Source organism: Fistularia commersonii, chromosome 34 (assembly GCF_037954325.1).
Source record: "Fistularia commersonii isolate RoL2024-O1a breed Wild chromosome 34, RoL_Fcom_v1.0, whole genome shotgun sequence".
In the NCBI taxonomy this organism is placed as follows: Eukaryota; Metazoa; Chordata; class Actinopteri; order Syngnathiformes; family Fistulariidae; genus Fistularia; species Fistularia commersonii.
The window spans coordinates 1,116,700-1,138,601 of record NC_141317.1 but is presented as its reverse complement, the minus strand read 5'-3'; the positions used below and the strand labels follow the sequence as shown (position 1 = coordinate 1,138,601).

At 38.9% G+C, this 21,902-nt stretch overlaps 1 protein-coding gene across 2 annotated transcripts in view; it reads right to left on the bottom strand.

Moving 5' to 3' along the window:
* The window catches only part of gpr153 (G protein-coupled receptor 153), a 38,725-nt gene that overhangs the window by 7,385 nt on the left and 9,438 nt on the right, over window positions 1-21,902 (bottom strand). For both annotated transcript variants that reach the window (XM_086141544.1, XM_086141543.1), the window contains exons 2-4: window positions 12,836-13,420; window positions 9,587-10,016; window positions 972-1,161 (exon numbers count right to left, since the gene is read on the bottom strand). In XM_086141544.1, coding sequence (XP_085997670.1) covers window positions 972-1,161; window positions 9,587-10,016; window positions 12,836-13,209 — 994 coding nt within the window. In that variant the 5' untranslated portion in view covers window positions 13,210-13,420. The remainder of the gene's footprint in view (window positions 1-971; window positions 1,162-9,586; window positions 10,017-12,835; window positions 13,421-21,902) is intronic.

The window sequence follows — 21,902 nt, the reverse complement described above, 5'->3', positions numbered from 1 at the left end:
CACCAAAGTTCCATAATAATAAGTCTTTAATTTGCATTGTCTTGCATTGTGTATGTCTAGCTTGAATACCAAAGCTGAAAATGAAAACAAACACTTTTCTACAAGCCCAACAGTGAGCAGATATTCCAGGCCTTAATAGATTTATGTCTCTCACAAGAGATCATTTTTGACATCCATTATGTATACACAGTTTGAACAGTATAGTTGGGAGTTCACCAATTGTTAGAGGAACTGTAATAGACATTTTAGACTTTTTTTCTTTTTTGGGGGTAAAGACAGAGGTTATCATAGAGTTCCCAGAAGCAATGGAGATACAAAGGTGTATTCCATAGCTCAGAAGCAAGTGAGTGGATCTAGTTTAGAAAGAAATCTGTGATTCAGGTGACAAAGTGAGATTACAGTTACTGAATTTACTGTCACAAGACAGGCCTCCAATTAAAATGATATTTTTGAAAAAATACATCTCTTAGAGATGTTACAACCATTGGACTATAAGCAATAAACTAAAAAAGTGTTTGACTGGATACTCACCCAGACTTCCCTTAAAAAATACTTGAGTCCTAATCTACCCCATTACAACCCCTTGATCGGCTCACAAGCCAACTATTCATGTTTTCATAACACACGTTTATAAGTGTGATTCCCACAACCAAAGACAGAGCCGATGGCAACACAAACAATTATCGATTATACAAAGCTTAAATTTAGAGCTTGTCATATTTTTTGGCATTCAACAAAATGTTCTGAAGCTTAACTTCGGTGTCCGAAGCTGTGGGGGAACATTAAAATAATATTTAAAGACCAATTTATATTGCACTTGTCCTGACGAAGGGACAAATCTCTTCCTCAGCACTTTGTTATCACTGCTCTGTTGTCTTAGGAAACAAGAATCATCACCTACATTTTTACTATTGGATAAGGGGGGAGGGAGAGCAGGAAGGGCAGGAAGGAGATGCAAAACAGTGGCTTACCCTCATCCACGTCGTCATTGGACATGATGGCAACACATTTCTCCCACACCATGCGGATGTCAGCCCGATAACGGTCACAGGCCCAGAGGAACATGGGTAGCAGAATGGACTGGACGATGGAGCACCACAGCACACAAAGCACCATCCAGTTGTAGGAGCGATCAAACTTCAGACTTGCAAAGCTCACCACCTGTCAACAGCCAATAAGGCATTATGACAAATGATGATGAGACGACACATGAAGCACAGTCTTAAAATTTTATAAACAGTGAAATACAGAGTCATCGAAATGCTTAGTTTTAATCACAAAACTGCGTCATGAACAGTGCAATGGCTTAATGTGTAAGCAGAGGACAAGAAAATAGTAAGTCTGGAACTCTTGGCTGGCTGAGGCCTTTCCTTGTTGAGTTTAAATGTTCTTCTATATCTCTGTGTGTCCTCAGGATAATTAAAGACTTATTTGCCCGAAGGTGTGACTTATAGTGAATGATAGTATGTCTCTGTTCATCTACCTCCAGTTAACAGACTGATGGCTAGGATAGGTGGAATTAAAAATAGAAAGATGGATATTGGCTTTATCAGCGGTATCTTCTTCCTCTTCTTCTTTTGGCTTTTCCCCTCAGGGGTCCATCTTCTCCATCTCCATCTAACCCTATTCTCCGTATCCTCCTCTCTCACACCAACTACCTTCATATCCTCTCTCACTATGTCCATAAATCTTCTCTTTTGTCTTCCTCTAGACCTCCTGTCGGGCAGCTCCAATTCCAGCATCCGTCTACCAATAAATTCACTATCCCTCCTCTGTACCTGACCGAACCATCTCAGTCTGGCTTCTCTGACCTTCTCTCCAAAACATCTAACATGTGTTGTTCTTCTGATAGATTCATTCCTGATCCTCTCCATCCTCGTCACTCCCAAATAGAATCTTAGCATCTTCATCTCTGCATCTCTTGTCCCTGTTTCTAGGCCATACAGCATTGCTGGTCTTGCCACTGTCTTGTACACCTTTCGTATCATTCTGGCTGATAGTCTTCTATCACATAGTACCCCTGACACTTTTCTCCACCCATTCTGACCTGCTTGAAACCGTCTCTTCACCTCTTTTCCACACTCTGTTGCTCTGGACTGTTGACCCTGAGTACCTAAAATCCTCCAACTTCTTGATCTCCACTTCCTGTAGCCTTGCTGTTCCACCCGGGTTCCTCTCATTGACACACATATAATCTGTCTTTATGTGACTAACCTTCATTCCTCTCCTTGCCAGCACATACCTCCACCTTTAGATTCTCCTCAACCTGTTCTCTGCTCTCACTACAGATCACAATGTTATCTGCAAACATCATGGTCTATGGAGATTCCTGTTTAACCTCATCCGTCAGCCTGTCCATCACCACTGCAAACAAGAAGGAGCTGATCCCTGATGGAATCCCACCTCCACCTTGATCTTCTCTGTTACCCCAACAGCACACTGCACCACTGTCTCACAGCTAGCATACATGTCCTGCACCAGTCTAACATACTTCTCAGCCACTTCAGATTTCCTCATATTATACCAGAGCTCCTCTCTTGGCACCCTGTCATATGCTTTCTCTAGGTCTACAAAAGCAGAATGCAGCTCCCTCTGACCTTCTCTGCTGTTCACTACTCTTTCCCATAACTTCATTGTATGGCTCATCAACTTAACTCCTCATTCTGCACATCCCCCTTATTCTTAAAAATGGGCACCATCACAATCTGTCTCCATTCCTCAGGCATCTTTTCCCTATGTAAGATCCTGTTGAACAATCTAGCCAGAAACTCTACCGCTGCCTCTCCTAGACTTCCACAGGTACATCATGAGGGCCAACTGCCTTTCAACTCTTCATCCTCCTCAATGCCTTCCTCGCTTCACTTTTACTAATCTCTGCTACTTTGTGGTCTGCAATAGTCACCTCTTCTCCTTCCCTCTCTATAATTTTCCTAATTTATCAGCTCTTCAAGGTACTCTTTCCATCTTCCCATCACTCTCCTAGTGATGGGAAGGTTTCATGTTACCTCATCTATACAAGATGTAGTCTACCTGCGTGTAACATTCGCTCTTATAAGTGACCCAATGTTCCTGTCTTTTCTGGAAAAAGTGTTCACTACAGCCATTGCCATCCTTTTTTCAAAATCTACCACCATCTGTCCCTCTGTGTTTCTATCCTGTATACCAAACCTGCCCATCACTTCTTCATTGCCTCTATTGCCTGCACCAGCTGAAGTCTGCACCATGTACCACTCTCTCATCTCTGGGAATATTCTGCATCACTTCATCTAGCTCATTCCAGAACTTCTCCTTCTCCTCTAGCTCACATCCCACCTGTAGAGCATAGCCACTAACAACATTGAGCATCACACCTTCAATTTCCAGTTTTAGACTCATAAGTCTATCTGTCATTCTTTTCACCTCCAGAACATTCCTAGCAAAATTCTCCTTCAAGCTAACTCCTACTCCATTTTTCTTCCTGTCAGTACCATGATAGTACAATTTAAAGTCTTCTCCTAAGCTTCTAGCCTTGCTACCTTTCCACCTGGTCTCCTGGACACACAGTTTATTCACCGTCCTTCTCGATAACACTACCTTTTCCTGTCATAGTCCCGATATTTAAAGTCCCTACTCTCAGTCCCAGACTCTTGCCTTTCCTCTTCTCTCTGCTTCTGAACACGCCTTCCTCCTCATGTATAAAATAAATCTGTAGCACAGTTTCCATTGAAGTATGTGACGCGATGCAACACGGTACAGGAGTTCACTGACAAATTGTGACAAATGCTTCATACCTTGATCTTGAACTAAAGGCTACAACACTATAAAAACCTTTTTGGCTGTGAAGTGACCTGTTTGGTAGTTCTTGATCAACCACTGTATTACCGTCATATTTTCTATTACAAACACAGTGCCAGTTATTTGTGACACTGCCTCCAATATCCTTCCACCGTAGTGACCTCATACTAGAACTTGACAAGCAGCAAAGTCGCCTTAATGGTCTCAATACGAAATTCTGTTTGTAGTCTGCTTTAAGTGACAATGGCATGTAGAAAATTGGGGGCAAGATGCACTCCCAATCTCACATGCAGTACTGCCCCACTGTAGGAAAAGACATTTGGGTAGATATGGTCGACGGGAGGGGAATTATAAACATGTATTACACACTGAAAGAGAACCAATATGTGGGAAAAGAAATAAAATCTAATATAAGAAAAAACTATTATCTTTAATTATGTGAAGTTCTTTTAAATCAAGATTTGAATTCATTACACAATGACTGCATCATCAAGTACGACGAACAAGGCTCATTGGAGTCAGGAGGTTACAAATTTGATCCCAGTCACAATCAGGGATTGCATTTAAGTGTTTTTAAGCAGCCATGCCTGCTCCCGATGAACCTCCAGTCTATTTAACCAGAGCTACATCCCAAAAATCTAGGTAAAATGACCTCCTTGGGTGAAAATGATGTTTTTCCTCCAACTAAAGTGTACTTTAGTTCAGGGTCTGATTTAAATTGTAACTAGACTCCTAAACTACTATTGCTATTGTGGTTCCATTTGCAGATGACAAAAGGGAACCAGCTTTTGATTGGTGTATATTTTTCAATATGCTCTGATTGAGACGGATCACTCAAACGAGTGTACACTATTCTGTTTTACAGGTTGTATTCAGGTTGACAGGCCAATTCATTATTGCCGTTGTCTTTTTCTGTATCTCAAGCTTGAGTATCAAATAACCTTGATAAAATTTGGAAATGTTAACCTGATATTGACTCTAAATCTGTCAAAGTTCTACCTCTGGAATAATTTTTAGAGCATCTGTAGGGGATTACAACTGAATGCGAATCCTACCCATGAGAAAAGGAATGAGGCTGGTTCTGTATCTGTGTCGTTGTCCACCAATTGTTTAAGATATCGGCAGCAGCAATATGCTTCCGCATCTAGTATTGTTTACCAAAAACTCCACTCTTCTGTAGCTCTGGCACACTGGAATCTGTAGTTAGCAATAATTACTTAAACAGAGGCAAATAATGCATTTGTCCTGAGCAACCGTATTTTTAGAAACAGAGCCTGCAAGATTTACAGAAGCAGAATGGTTGTGTTTGCACTAACTCTTGCTAATTCTTGCTCACACTCTCATACTGGGTGACAGGTACATGAAACCCACTGCAACAATGTATTTCACTTATGTGTTTTTATACTCGCATTTCCATGAGTTTGTGAAAATAAGCAATTGTGTTTTTTTCCCCACCAATTTTTCTCTGAGAAGCACTTACATTACTCTTAATGGAGCATTATTTCATGGACTGTCAAAGAAACTTGACATTTTATGGAAAATTTTGCTGGCAAAAAGATAGACGTCCTTCTGTTTTTACAAATAGTAGGCATCTAAAGATCTGATCATTCTTTGCACTGTGAATGACAGAATGTGATACTGGTCGGCCTACATCTGTCAAGACATCAGACACACTTTTCAGTAACTCAAAAAAGATCAAATATCCTGTGCATAATGTGACTGTTAAAAACATTTATGTAATAATGTGACAATAGGAGATAGTGTCATTTTCAAAACAAGTGTAGTTACTGACAGCCATGAAAAAAGGAGCAGAATATTTACAAGTACTATTTCAACTCACAGACAGACATTGGCGGTTATATACTCCTTATATAACTGCATTCTCATATATAAATAGCTCATGATTTTGTTTTGTTTCCTCAGCATCTATAAGACCTTTACAATAGTTTAATCTCCATTATTTCGATCATAAATCTTTTCCTTGGTTGCTCTCTAACTGACATACAGTTGAAACAGAGTATGTTGTACTTCTTCCCATGCATTTAAATGGCTCTTTACCTTCAGGTCATAAGTCAGGCCAGGAGCCCATTTGTTGTTGCTTATAAATATATTTTTTCATCACTACACCTCTGTTGTCTACACATATAAAGACATACGCAGCAGAACATTGTTTAAGAAAACATCTTGTCAAAGAAATATTCTGATCAACTTTACTTCCAGTCAGTGAAATAATGATAATAACCTGAGAACTGAAGAAGCCCCTCGGGTAAGGAGTGAAACGTCTTTGAATGAAAAAAATCACTTCCAGTTGCCATGACAAGAAGATTTTGACAACAATAATAATAATAAAGTTTCACCTCTTACTCTGAACCTCAAACAACTTTGAATATGGTTTACATAACAAGTATAGTTTTATACTGAAATTCAATCATTCATAGGATATATTTCTAAACACACTAAGTGTGCTGAATCATTTAAAATAACAAGCTTACACAGCGTCTTTGGTGCCAAAAGACATTTGAGCTTTTCAGAGTGGAGTCACTACAATTACCTGCATTGGTTTATTCGAAAATAGATCATATCTTTACATTCACTTTCATTTTGGATGCAAACAATTCTATTCCATCAATTTCCCCATTTTCAGTTAGGACATGAAATATTCATTTATGCAAGGCAAAGACCAATTTTTTCAAAACCTCTGTATTTTTGCAAGACAGAAATGGTTTTTGGAAGTAATAATACTGAGTATAATGTCCTGTAGCAGCCAAAGTGAGCAAACACCACTGAATTTTGTCAGCCAAGAAGAAGCGAGAAAGTGCAATTTTGGGAAGGCTTGTACATCCACCAAGAACTGAGCTGCAACAATCAGCTCAGCTCTTGTTGGGCAGACACTGGCAGTAAATTAGAAAATCCCACAGGAAACCAGAAGCGTGACTTCAAGGCCCAATTAGAGATCGCTTTACAAGCTGTGGCCTGCATGTGATTATTATGTCCTTAGAACATTTGGAAAGATAAATGAGAAAAACGATTTCTTGAAAAATGATAATATTGGTTCAGCAATACCAGACAATGAGGACCCAATGCATTTGTTACATGTAATAAAACTAAACGTCCTTTTTTCTTTTTTTTTTTTTTTTTAAGCAATGCAATACTTAACAGTGCACTTCTTAAATGGCCATTCATCAGTATGCACTTATAATTGTGTGTCTGTTTTGGGTCTGGAGGAAGAGGTAATGTATTTTTCTCATTTGAGGAATAAATATCAACATATTACAGCATTATATTTAAGAAATATATCATAACACATTATAGCATTATGTTCCTGGATGCTGTTGAAGTTATTAACCACATGCCAGAGGAAAAAAAAGGAACAGCTACTGCCCCATAATCTATAAATTATTGCTCATTTTTAACTAATTATCTGTTGTGCATTTATTAACATTTCCATGACCTTTACTCAATTTGCACCCAATCAGTTGCTGTTAACGCTGTAACAATGAGACTGAATAAAGACGTATTGGCTATATCGATAATATCATATGGTAATTAGAGATAATACTGTGTTAGTTGAGTTACAATCAGAATAGTTCTCAATTCTAAAATTAGGTCTCATTAGTGATTAACTGGCCCTGGACATGTTCAATAAACTCAGTCAGGAAAACACACACCTATCTCTGATTTATTAATGAAGAATAAGGCTTTATTGGCTCTTATTTAATGACCAACCAAGAGCACATACTACTAACAAGCTTACTTTCAAGTAATTAGCTTCTTGTGAATTCACTTTTTCTATTTTTCTGAAAAGGCCCAGGTGGAAATTATATGATTATATGATTATATGATTTGACTTGTTTTTGTTTTGTTCAAAATAAGATTGAAAAAAAATCTGGGAAAGTTCTGTGATATGATTTCCTTATAATAAAACATTTATTTTAAACACAAAAGTCAGCCAAGAAACTTAGTGCGTCTTCAATTGGCTGATGTCAATTTCACTAAAGTGGCAATAAATGAGCTCAAGCTGTGCCTTTAGTGATGGTAAATGACTCCTTAGTTTCTATCCAAACATTAGCAAACACAAGCACTCATCGCCAGCTTTGTCTCCTTTGAGTACAAGTGACGATTTTTCTCTCTGTGTGCTATAACAGTAATGGCTTGTGCAGAATAAGGTGCTTATTGCAAAGAATCAGTCTGACTTGCCACAGGTTTACAGCACTTAATTAAGAAACACATTGTTTAATTTCAAAATGACTCGAACCAGATGTGTCGAAATGACAGTAGAACCGTTGCAGTATATAATAAACACAGAGGCTGAAGCAGTAATACGCAAATATTTTCCTCTTCTGAGGTTAAAGAAACCCATTACATAGACATTAAATGATTTTAAAAATACATAACCCTATTGTTTGTAATTAGAGTAGAGTAGAGTAGCTGGAAAAATTGTCCAAGTCCATTTTCACTATAGAAAGGACACTTTATACTAAAGAAAGGACACTTTACACTATAGAAAGGACATGCTTTTAAGTTGTCAGGGGCTGCTGGTTTGGCCACATCAAAAATTACAGGCCTCGATCTTTCTATGGACTCTCAACTGTGACTTCAAAACCAATGAATTCACTAGTTAAAAATGGATAAGAACCTGAGGGTTGAATTTGCAAACCAAATGGTGACACACTGAAAAACGACTCACTTGTACACTTAATTTTGGTGTACTGTACTTGAAGGGCTGGTTTTCCGAGGAAGTAAAACTGTGTTATTAAAACGTTCCCAAAAGCAAAACAGAGAGAAGATGGTCTTTATGTTTATTTGCGATCTAAATCTCAAATACAAATACAAATACACACACACACACACACACACACACACACACACACATACACACACTATATACTGCTTATAAAAGCAAATGGGCACTTAAACTGACCTACTTACATATTCAGATGAGAACAAACATTTAAGTTCATATGAATAATAAAACAGCATGCTACCATAACAAGAGCCACAGTGGACCGACTCCACCCCCTAACTGTGATTTTAAATTTTTATCTCAAGCAACCCCATCTCTCCAAACCTGACACAACTAACCTGGCCTTGCCTGAACTTGGAAAATCAGTAATGAGAGGGTCATCAGGCTGATCTTGGTGATTATGAATGTTTACGTTTACTATTTTGTTCATAGGTTATATTTTGAAAATGCTGAAATGCATGTTGCTGCATTCAGAGTGTTAAGCAATTTCATTATAAATTGCAATAAATCAGAAATAAGTTTCAATTTCGATTTTGTAGATGGTTACTTGCGTTTTGACCGGAATGAAAAACATGTTAGAGGCAAACCTGCAATGCGTTGCACTTTTTTAATGGGTTTTTGAATTTCCTCATAAAATCTTCAGTGCGACTGCAAACATCAAACTATTTTGAAATATTTTGTAAATGGAGTTTGGGTCTAGCCTGTTGAAACCAAAGGCGAAACAATGGACTTATAAAGTGTAAGAATCGGCATTTTGAGGTTTTCACCTCTGCAACATTTTGATCAGTTTATAACAATAAAATACTCTATTTAATGAGTTTCACAGGTATGAAATGTTTGTGAAAGCATGAGTGAGAATATGTACATGAGGGCATTTTGAGGATGTTGGAATGTATATTCAGACGGAGTAAGGTTGTCAGTTATTGAACAGCGCTAAGTAGCATAGACTATCTTGTAATCTGCAAGAGATGCGGGGAAGGGGACATCTATCTGTTTCATCTTTCCATGCAAAATCAGCAAATAGGTATTTTTTTCAAAACACTTTGCTTCTTTTAGCAGTGAACTCACCAGTATGGGGAAGCCAGTCAGGAAATCATAGATGAAGACAATACCGCTGATCAGGTAGGTGATCTGCAGCGATGTCTTGAGAGGCTCTGATCCATCTATGGAGGATCTACGCTTCCCCTGTGCGTCCTCCACCACAATGGTGGGGACATTGAACTTGTTCTTGTCAGCATTGTGTCCTGCCTGAATGGAGAAGGTCTGGAAAAGAGCAATGCCAATGCAGATCACACCCATGGTCACGCTGCCGCCAATGAGCAACAGAAAACAAACGCCAAAGCCAAGGCCAATCTCGGTCACGATGAATCGGCAGTCAGTGGTATAGAAGCGGTCGATTGTGTCATGCCAGCCCACGGCTGGAAGTGTAGACAGGATGAATGAGACCATCCAGATCCCCATCACTGTGTGCACCGCCTGCTTCTTGGTGTTGCTCAACCTGGAAAAAAACAAAACAAAACAAAACAGAAATTGCAGTGATTGCAGTCCCTCTTTTATCAAAGGATTATCAAATCTTGAACAGATACTCATTTTTGCATAAACCTATAATAATATAATAACCTGTAGCAGATCCTAGGATGTTGAAATTGAAAGATGGGCATTTTTTCCACAGTCAATAAACCATAAAACAAGAAATGTCTTACAATAGGCAAAAATAAAGTCTGACAGTGAAATATGTACCCCTTAACAGTCTACCAATTCACAACACACATGTGTGAACTTAAACTGTTCTACTAAATGAATTAAATCATACACTTCTAAAAGGCTGGCATCATGTTTTTGTTCAAATTCCAGTGAATCTATGGCAAGGCCAAGCAAAATGTAGCAAAATGTTGAAAACAAACTTCACATAATGGTCTACAGGTACCCATGATATGTAATCTTAAGAGAATAATAACATAGAAGCCATAATTTGGATAAATTGGATTGAAATCACAATTTTGTGGATGGCACCTTATTCATCATTCAAGTATAGAGGGATTTCTATTTCCTAGTAATTGTTACTGTGGAGCAATTTGCTGATTGTGTTTTGACCTTTAGTAGCAGCGCCCCTTCAAGGTTTTTAAGCACACATAAGCACATAACGGGAGGTTCAAAACCGTCCTATCCTGACAAAGCATTAGGACCTCCACTTTCACTGAGCGTTTCAAGCTAACTCTTTTCGATATAAACTCCCTCCAGTCATGTAACATTAAACAATAATATAATAGGAGTTGAAAAATTGGAAGGGATCACTGGAAATGCATAACACTTCCCTTTGCGATGAAACAGCTATGAGTACAGAGTACGACAGAGTCAAGAGTCGGTTGTCTAGCAGCAGCTGTGTTTTGTTCCTCTCATTCTCATCCTCTAAAGTATACAAATTAGGGTTATTTGTAACTCCTTCAACATGATCCTGCATGCAGTGAAACAATATTAATGCCAGAGAGGGGGCAGCATTCTGGCTTTCGCAAAGACAAGAAGGTCTTGTTGTCACTGTTAGTAATAATTCAAGCCTACCCTGAATATGCTTGGGGTGCAAATGATAGGGAAGTTACATCACCAAGCTTCTGGGATTTATTATCAGAGAGAGGGTTGCAAGCAGGAAAATAGCTCCTAAGAGATAGTGAAAGCAGGGTGATGAGAGAAGCTGCCGAAGAACAAGGTTGGAATTCATAATTCAGGCCTTCAGTGTGAGTTAATGTTACAAACAAGGCGGCCACGCTAGCTCAGCAGCGCAAACACAGGGCAATTTAAATGAAAAATGGATAGCAATTACATGGCACATCACCTGAGCTATCACTCCAGCTTATCCTTGTTAAAAGTGACTTGATATCAGGAGGACGAGTAGATGAGAAGAAAGTCAATGTTTCTGGACTAGAGATGAGAGAAGGTAAAGGCAGGTGAGTGAGGTCCAGACAGGGGAAATAAAAGTGTGTCTGATATCAGCATGTGGGCAACAGCCAGGCTGTGGCAGCAGCTGAAGCATAGAGTTAAAAGATTGTTTGCATATTTTATCGGAATGCATGCTTGTCTGTATGGGGCCGTAAATATCAATCAAGCTGAACACAGGCTGTGCTTTTGTTGGCCTAATGCCACAGAAAGTAGGTGTAAACATTGTTTAAACAAGGCAAAGAAAGTGATCCTCACCACATGTGCGCCGGGTTGATCGAACATTTATCTTATATAAGCATTGCCTGTTTGCCATTTTGCCTTAGAAATTGTCAAATGAGTGTTTTGTGCCTGATGTACAGAAAATGTTTATCTAAATTCAGCAATTATCAGTATCAGAATAGACACACAGGATGGACTTAAGACAAGACCGCCCAAGTCCACTAATGCGGCTGGTGTGTTGACTGGTTCCTCTTGTTGATAAAAAATTCATTGCATTCATGACGGATAAATCTGAAACCCGAAGGGTGAAACTGTATCTTGTATGTTGACCATATTAATGCATGAGATCAATACATTAATATAAGAAAATATTTTCAATGAAACAACCAGTTGTCAAAACAACTTAATTGAGTGAAAATATCATACTCACAGCAGGAAAGATTAAATCTGTGCCCTGAGGTTGGCATAAAATAGCATAAAATCCGTCCAGAATTCCTCTCAGAACATCTGTTTATGTGTCAATGGCAAATGTCTCAGGAGTCTTGCGAGACCGAGCAGATTTTATAGTGGGAGCGTGCTGCCTGGTAATGTGAGCTGACCCTGATCTTGATAATTCACTGGGACATTGTAAAATAAACTGCTCAAAAAAATAAAGGGAATACTAAAAAAAAAGCAATGTAGGATAACTCCAAGTCAATCATACTTCTGTGAAATCAAACTGTCCACATAAGAAGCAACACTGATTCATTTTGACTTGTTTTAAGGACGTTACATCAAAGTTGGGCCAGCCTGTAGTGTGTTTTTCTTTAATTTTCTCTTTAATTTTGAGTGTGACTCCAAGTCCAGACCTCCATGGGTTCATACATTTGATTTCCTTTGATAATTTTTGTGTGATAATGTTGTCAGCACGTTAAACTATGTAAAGAACAAAGTATTTAATAAGAATATTTCAATCATTTTTATCTAGGATGTGTTATTTTAGTGTTCCGTTTATTTTTTTTGAGCAGAGTATATTACTGTAAGGATCTAAATGAAGCTGAGAACACGATAAAGTTGAGGCTGAGTCTGTGTGGTATTTACATGGGGTTACCCCCACATGAATTGAATTAGAAGGTTTTCCCTGCTGGAAACACAATTTTGTAACGATAGAATTAGGTATCTTACCTGTAATTGACTGGCCAGCGAACCATCCACATCCGGTGATACGAGAGGGAGGTGACGGAGAAGCAGGTGACCAATGTCAGAGTGTAGAAAGTGGAAACAAACACCTTGCATAAGCCCTCGTTCCACTCATAGCTTGAGTGCTGACGCCGCAGCGTGATGACACAGTACATGGTGATGGGGATGGCCATGTTGAGAATGTGTGTTCCTGCCAGCGTGCAAATGAGAAACTCCAGCGGCTTCCACTTTTTCTGCTTGGCACTGACACTGAGGATGCTCCAAGTGTTGGCCAGGATGGAAACACCAGAGCAGACCAGCCAAGGCAGTGTGTTGGCATTAATGACAGCATCCTTCATGGTGGTCACCTCATCCACCATGTTGGAGAGGGGCAGGACAAAGCCTAGGAGGCCGCGATGAACTGTTGGCGAGAGCAGGTACACGCGAGGAGAAGGAGGAGGTGGTGGCAGGCAGGAGGGGATCCAGGACGTTGCACAATGCAGGCATCCTACCTAGGTGGACGTGCACTCTCCATGGGATGACCACAGCAACAGATGCTGGTGTGATAGGATGGAAGGTCTTTCCAAATACCTGGAGATGTGGAAAGAGAAAAGAGGAGGTGGGGTGATCATATTATCCAGTTCAGTTCAAAATAATCCCTCATCATGCATTATCCCTCATCCCAGTGAACTAATTATGCTAATCACTACACTTTATTATGGTTAATACCGAAAGTCATTCATTTCTTGTGGTTAAGACAGAAGGGAGATCAGCGGGGGCTATTTTTAAAGCCATGCCGGCATAATGACAAAGCAATGCATCAAGCCATTCTTATTTGTGGTTGCTGTTTTACAAAAAGAACATGAATCCAAACTGATCAAAATGATATACACACAAGGCCACAAATGCCATCATGGCAATATAAATAAGATAAGACAAGATAAAATAAGACCAGTTAAAATACTGGTTTCAAGTTTAAACCATCCAATCTAAATATTTTAACAGAAAAATAGAAATGATGTGATTGCTGCAGGGGTTTTGTAATGGTTTGTAAGCTAAACTATTGACATTTTAAGAATATGAGTAATCTTTCATGGTATTACATATCATATGCCTCATATTACACTGCTGCAGGTTTAAATTTTCAAATAGTTCTCTATACTACATCAAAAATATGCTACTGAATATGAATAGTTGAGTTTTGCAATTGAGAAATCCTAATTCCATAAATCCTATTTTCAGACTCAAATAAAATGATGTCAAAAAAAGATAACAGTGAATCAAATGCAAAGGGAATAATCTAATGTGGGGTAAAAATAATTTATCCTCGTCTCACATTTACCATTTCCCTTTAAGGCCTCTTTTAATGCTGACAGGGTATTAAAAGTTTGACATGCCAGATTTGTGGGCTGATATATTGCACAGTGGTATATTGAGGTTTTCATTGAATAATTTAACATTCACAGCTCTTGCAGATTAGATACTGCACTTGTCAAAATTGCTATTTTGCTAATGTTTTGATTTCTGTCCAGTCCATGAAACTAAGAAAGTGCAGTCCAAAGGATGGTACAGTAATATAACTACTGTATTTGCATATATCTGTGCTAAAATAATTCATTGGATCAGGTTTGCTCTACATATTCAGGACAGCATTTCTGAGAAAAACCCAATGATTTATAGTGGTGTAATGGGTATGAGATTCTGAACTAATAAATTGTTTTGATAATCTATAGTCCACTGGCTACCAACTCCACTAACATGAAGGACGGCATGGTGGTGCAACAGTTAGCTCTTCTGCCTCAAAGCAAGAAGGTTCCTGATCCGGGTCTTCCCACAGTCCAAAACCATGCAGGTGGTGAACTGGATAGCCTAAAATTCTCAGGTGTGTGAATGAGAGATGGTTGTTTCCATATCTCTATACTGTACGTGGTCATGTTATTGTGTGGCAACCAGTCCAGGGTAAACCCTGCCTCTCCCCCAATGAAATGGGATAAGTTCCACCCGCAAGGCTGAAGACAGGATGAGCGACAAGGATCAGAAATAGATGAATGAATTCATGAATTTATGAATGACATTTGAAGCTGCAGTCTTTGATTTTAGGCAGAACTAATTTAACATTGATTAGGGGTTTCATATAACCCCTTTGTGGCTTTTGAAAACGGCGAATCTCGAATGACATACACTGTACAATTTAAACTGAAACAGATGTAAATACAGACTACAGTACACTTTGAAACATGGATCAAACTATTTATTGTAATATTTTGAAAGTATAACACAATTAGAATGACACAGCAACAATACATGTGTATATAAATGTACAGACGTGGATATGCGTTAAAATATTTTTAAGAGTAAATATAAGTAACTAAAAGAAATAAATGTATTTTTTTAAACTCTAAAATTTACAATTTTGCATTTTTTGTATAAATAAACTACTGCATCTTTAGAGATTCAAAAACAAAATTTCAAAATAACATGCCGAATAAAAATAAACATTACAAAACTGCACAACAAAAATTATCCTTTGGTCAGTTTTATGAACACCATTTCCTAAATAGCACAGCTCCAGCCAGAGAATCAGCAGAAAAGTAAGACAGATGTTCCCCCACTGTGGGTGAAAAGTGCTTGGCACAGCTACGGCACACTGTCACATCAATTTCCAGACTCCTGGCTTGTCCAAACACTGATGTGCTTTGGGCAAAAAGCCCTGAGAAGGGACAATGGAAATGACAAGAGCCAGGTCATCATCATACTCTCATCTGCATCAACATGATCTCCTTCTTTCTCACATCCCTGTACTTGTACCTGCAACAGCTTACTCGTTCAGAGTAAGATTGTGTCTCATTTACTCCTGAAAACATTTTGCAAGTCAGCGTCTGCATTTTTCACAGTAAATGAGTGTTTACTCATGATACCAAATGAATCATGAAATATTCTGCTGTCTAACCACAGCAACGCATCCAACTCTTATGAATGTTCAACTTTTGAGACGGGGAATCAATTAGGCTGAACATAATATTTTCTTTCAAAACAAATAAGTTGGTGTTACACAAACATGCCAAAACAAAATTTGTGCTCAGATGACTTTCAAATTACTCCAGTGACAGCAAGACACCAGTCTGGACTGACTCTTTTATTCAGCTTACGGTACTTCCATCTTGGCGTTAGATTGTACAGTGACGTTCATCATGTTCATCTAAAGCGAGACTCAGTTGTCTCTGAGTTTTCAGAGACAGCACTAACCCTGGTACAAAAACAAAAAATATTCAGGTACAAAACAAAATATTTAGGTATAAAAGTAACAAACATCTGAATGGTCTGTTAGAAGTACCATTACTCGACACCAATTTACTGTGGGGTAAAATGGCGTCTTGGGAACCAACAGACATGGCCTTCTGTTTGATGGTGAAACATCCATTGTCGAACTAAACTTCACAATATTAAAATACTTTGCTTTATGGATGCTAACATTTAAACTTTTGGAAACCATTGAACTTTTGTATTAATTAATACAACTTAAAAACAGCACAATATAAGCAAAATCTGCCATTATTATCTAAATTAAGTGGTTAGTATTCAACAAAAGTGTTCAGATGTGAGCCCACTGGAAACCTTTGCCAAATTATCAATAATACACACATTATGTGCGATTCCAATAACAGCCGTTTTAGAGCCTGACACATATGTATGACCCTTATGCATTTGCATGTGTGGAGGCTCAAACTCAGTCAATAAGACTGGCTGATCAATAAACCTCTACAAGGCACCGAGTTATATTTCAGTTGTGTTACCCACCAAAGCAGTGACAAACTATGTCTAATAAACAATGTTATTTGGCTTCCTTTTTTAGTACAGTAATAAGACCCCAAACAATCATAAAAATGCAACACTGGAAGAAATACCTACAATGATAATTTATTGAAACATTCACTACGAACATGATAAAACACAGCGTCCAAAAGAGTCATCACACCTTCAAGGGAATAAAATCACATTAAACCACAATGATATTAAAAAAGATTCATAGCTTTGATCCAGGAATCCCCAGGCGCTGAGGTTGGACTGCAGCTCTCCTTATTACAAACCACTCTCTGCAGCAAAGCAGTCTACCAGGACCTGAACCAAATCCCTGGAGGTGAGTTTGTGTCAAGAGAAAATTGCGGTGAATTTGTTTATTTTAGATAGAATGGATGGTGTGGAGTCTTTAAATATTAAACAATAAGCGATGTGTCTAAGTTATCCATCCCTAAGTTAAGTGCCATCTCACAGCCTTACTCAAGAGCGAAGTTTGTCTTATAATCCTTCCAGAAAACTGCCAATCAAATGTATGAGGTAAATATAACCCATCACATGCTATAGTGCCACAGCAAGGATTAAGGCTGCTGAAATATTAATTGAATCCATCCATGTGAGCTTCTTCTCCAACACATTACTATCACACAACGTGACACGATCCATACATGCAGACTCTCCATGGTGGTTTTTCTTCAGGATAATTGACTAGAAAGCAGAAACAAGAAAATTATTGACCTGAATCAAAATTAAGCTTTGCCCAAGTTATTGAGATTCAATCATATAGAACAGAGAACTAAAGTAGTTAGCTCCCATCAGATCAAGCTCTGGGTAACATATCATATTTATTTTGTGTATTGAAAAATTTGTTAATTACTTAATTAGGGAGAAAAAAATCATTTTAAGGTATTAAAATTATCACTATATTTTATATAAGTGTGAGACACTCAGGCAAAGTGCAGACCTCCACAAAGGACAATGTGCTTAAAAGCACAGTATTTCAGCAATGACATTCTGCTCTACCACACCCCTTAATGTTTTGTTTTTTTTGTTTTCAAGTTTTTACTTTTGAACAGAGAGTTTCACAGTTTCTTGCAACAGTGCGTTTTGTTGAAGAAGCAAATCTGCAGTCCTTGGAAAGGAACAGATGAATAAATATAATATGATGAACACCTCAAGTCATTTGTACTTTTGACAAGTCTGGGCTTTGACTCCATGCATGCACAATCATTGAAGAAATAATGCGTCTCTGTAAGCAGGCTGACGACTAGCTAACATGTGTATACAAGCACACACAAACAAAAAGAGATGAGTGTAACATCCTACATGTGTTAATACTTGGCAACAACACAACTGCTTCAATGGAAGCCATTAATGATATGATACTCACTTATCATATTTACTGACGTCATAATCTTGAGAAATGTCAGCAAGAATGATAGGAAAGGTGTACAAGACAGTGGCGAGACCAGCGATGCTGTATGGCCTAGAAACAGTCACAAAGATAAAACGTCAGGAGGCAGAGCTAGAGGCCGCGGAGATGAAGATGCTGAGGTTCTCTTTGGCAGTGACCAGGACGGATAGGATCAGGAATGAGTCCATAAGAGGAAAAGCACACTTAGGATGTTTTGGAGAGAAGGTCAGTGAAGCCAGACTGAGATGGTTGGGTCATGTACAGAGGAGGGTGAGGGAATATATTGGTAGATGGATGCTGGAATTGGATCTGCCAGGCAGGAGGTCTAGAGGAAGACCAAAGAGAAGATTTATGGACGCAGTCAGAGAGGATACAAAGGAAGCTGGTGTGAGAGAGGAGGATACAGAGAATAGGGTTAGATGGGCAAGGTCAAGAAGGCGAAGAAGAAGAAGAAGAAGGAGATTTCTTGCTTTTGCTTGATAATAATGAAGTCTATGTCCCATAGGTAATATCAGCCTTCACTGTCCACTCTCATGACTGACAGAATGAAAGATTTATTACAGTGTCAATTAGTAACTTTAACAACTCTTTTTTTTCGAGCTGTTTTGTTAAAGCCGTCTGTCATTTGTCAATGTCCCGTCATCTCAAGATGTCAACTTTTATGACTCAATAAGAGCAAATAAAACTATGTTTAAGCTTTGATAAGAGCCACATCCAGAATCTTGTTTCATCCTTTGCTTGCCTTTTTCCTGGGCTGCTTTTTCTGTCCTCTGCTTGATGTTTTTCATGATTATCACAACTGAATGAGCTCAATGACAGTGATGTCACTGTCATCCCTGACAGATATATAGCAAGGAAAAATTGAAGGAAATTACCATTAAAAGAGCTATTATCAAGTCTGTTTTCATTTTTGTCTCACCACAAAAGTACATCACTCCAGTTCTCCACAGTATCTTGTTAGTGCATGTCTTCAAGAAACTCTAAATGGACACACATGGGCATTTAATGGACTTAAAGATGGAACTGACACCTTAGTCACTCTGTTGACCAAAGTGCAAGCGAAGCAGGATTTAGAGTACATTTGTTAATTGACTTTGCCATTCACAGTGCACGAAGAGTCATGGGATTTGAGCCACGAACAGCTAAACCGGGTGAGAGATGGGATCCACCCAGTTGCCAGTTGCTCGCTCACGACAAGAACAAATACATTAATTCATTATCTATGCTGCTTATGCTGCACTCAGGGTCGCAGCGGGGCCGGAGCCTATCCCAGCTGCCATCGGGCGAGAGGCAGGGTACACCGTGCACCGGCTGCCAGTCGATGACAGGGCCACATGTAGAGACATATAGCTATTCATTCTCTTGCTGTGAGCCGGAAGCGCTTACCACTGAGCCACTGTGCCATCCAGAACAAATAAAAATAAACAAAATTATAACTGTATATGTGCATCCATTGTCTTTTATAACACACAAAACCAACAGCTGTTTAACACTGATATGAACACAACTCTTACGCATAAGTGATTGACTGAAGCTATGGTTTCTCATGTGGAAACGACGGGAGGACTACAGCCTTAAATTACTTGTATTATGTGATGAAAGGCCTTATTTAATGGCCTCAAACTGTTGTTCTCAGCAGCTCCCCCAATACCGTGTTGAAACAACATTGTCCAGCTGTAGAAAATGATGTGTGGAGGACCGGGAAGGTGGTTTGTGGAAAATATGTGTCAATCTGATAAAAACAATGGCTGCACTGTGGCTCTATAGACTGACTTCTTCTCTTCCTTTGGGCTTTTCCCTTCAGGGATCGCCACAGCGAATCAACCTTCTCCTTCTAACCCTATTCTATGTATCGTCCTCTCTCACACCAACTGCCTTTATATCCTCTCTCACTACGTCCATAATTCTTCTCTTTGGTCTTCCTCTAGACCTACTGCCTGGCAGATCCAATTCCAGCATCCGTCTACCAATACATTCACTATCCCTCCTCTGTACATGACCCAACCATCTCAGTCTGGCTTCTCTGACCTTCTGTCCAAAACATCTAACATGTGCTGTTCCTCTGATGGACTCATTCCTGATCCTATCCGTCCTGGTCACTCCCAAAGAGAACCTCAACGTCTTCATCTCTGCGGCTTCCGGCTCTGCCTCCTGTCTTTTTGTTTCGCTGGTCTCACCACTGTCTTGTACACCTTTCCTTTCATTCGGGCTGATGGTCTCCTATCACATTGTACCCCTGACACTTTTCTCCACTCATTCCAACCTGCTCTTTTCCACACCTTCCGTTGCTCTGCACTGTTGATCAATTGTACTTGTTGCTCTGGACTGACACATACTGGAATTTGGAAAAGAAGGGTAAAATCTCCCTTTTCGGTGTATGCAATAGTCCCCTTATATAGTTTCCAAAACAGATTTCATCAATACTAATTGAAGTTACAGTAATGAGAAATTTCAGGCAGAAATGAGAACTTAATCTCTATAATCATGGAATTTCCAATAAAAAAAGAAAAATCCTCCTTCTTCTTATCCAACTCTGTTTGTGATGTAAAAATTGAGCAGGGCAGAGGAAAGATAAACTCCAGGCCATTCAAGCCTTTCTGGTGATGATGACTCATAGGGCTTGAGAGGTCCAAGAGCAGCTTTTCTATTCTATTAAATACAAGAAATAGCAATTAAGTTAATCCAAGATGTTTACAAGCAACTGCAATTCTTCTACCTCTGGGAACAGATTGAAGCACTGTAGAGATTTGAAAGACATAATGACTGCTGACACTGCCGGTAAAATTTGTTGTTTTTGTTTAGTATTTTCTTTCTTTTTCAGTTTGAGAGCCATGACCTGTATTTTCATTCACACGATTATGAGTAACCATAACAATAAGAATCTAAATGTTGAGGAGTGACTTATATGGCAAAAGACACCCGTGAAAAGTCACAGCACGACAGCTGGAGAATATTAAGGATTGATAAATGCGGGGCATGTCAAACAATACCTTTAAAAACAATGAATGTAAAACGTCTCCCATCATTATCTGACACGTACTGGAATTGGATTTTATGTTCATTGGTTTTGAATACAGATGTGAGCCATCACTACAGTGCTTTTACTACAAAGGACTTCAGATGGTGAAAATTAAAGGGATTTTGTTCGGACGGAAAATACATTTGTCAAATTTGAAAATTAATAACCCAAAATAGGAGGCAGTGGGGGCAGACTTGTTAAACTGTTGTCTCTTCCCTTTGTCTGCCTTTTTAAATTTACTTCATCACCCCTATATATGTGCTTATCATGATGATGAAAAGCAGTAACAGCTGGATTTATAATAAACTAAATGCAGTTAAGGCAGACTTTCAACTGAAGATTTGATCCCTTCCAAGGGGGTCGTGTTCTCAGGAGCATGTCGGTCAGGAGGGTAGAGGGTACTCAAGACTACAGCCATTTTAATGAAACTTGGTGCTGTGCTATGGCATGGTTGAAGAACATTAACATAAGATAGTGAAATCACAATATACAGTATTTTTTTTAACATTGCACAGGTGTCGCTCTTCTTACTTCTCTATTAAATTACCCTCACTGCAGCATATGTTCACATAATAAATAAAGGGTTCTTTTCTCACATTTTACATCATGTCATTTTCAAAGCCTCCCATTTTGTTACAAAAAGTAGGTGCCCTGAAAGGTTTACTTTTATGCTTGTCTGTAAATGTGACACATGAGAGCTAAGATTTATATGCCTGCCGATGTGAAACTTTAATTGACCGGCAGCTCGCCCAAGTTAAATCCATATCTCACTGAACGCTAACTGGATGAGCCAAGCAGTCCGCCTGGGACCATGTGCAGGATAAAGGGTATAGACAATGACTAAA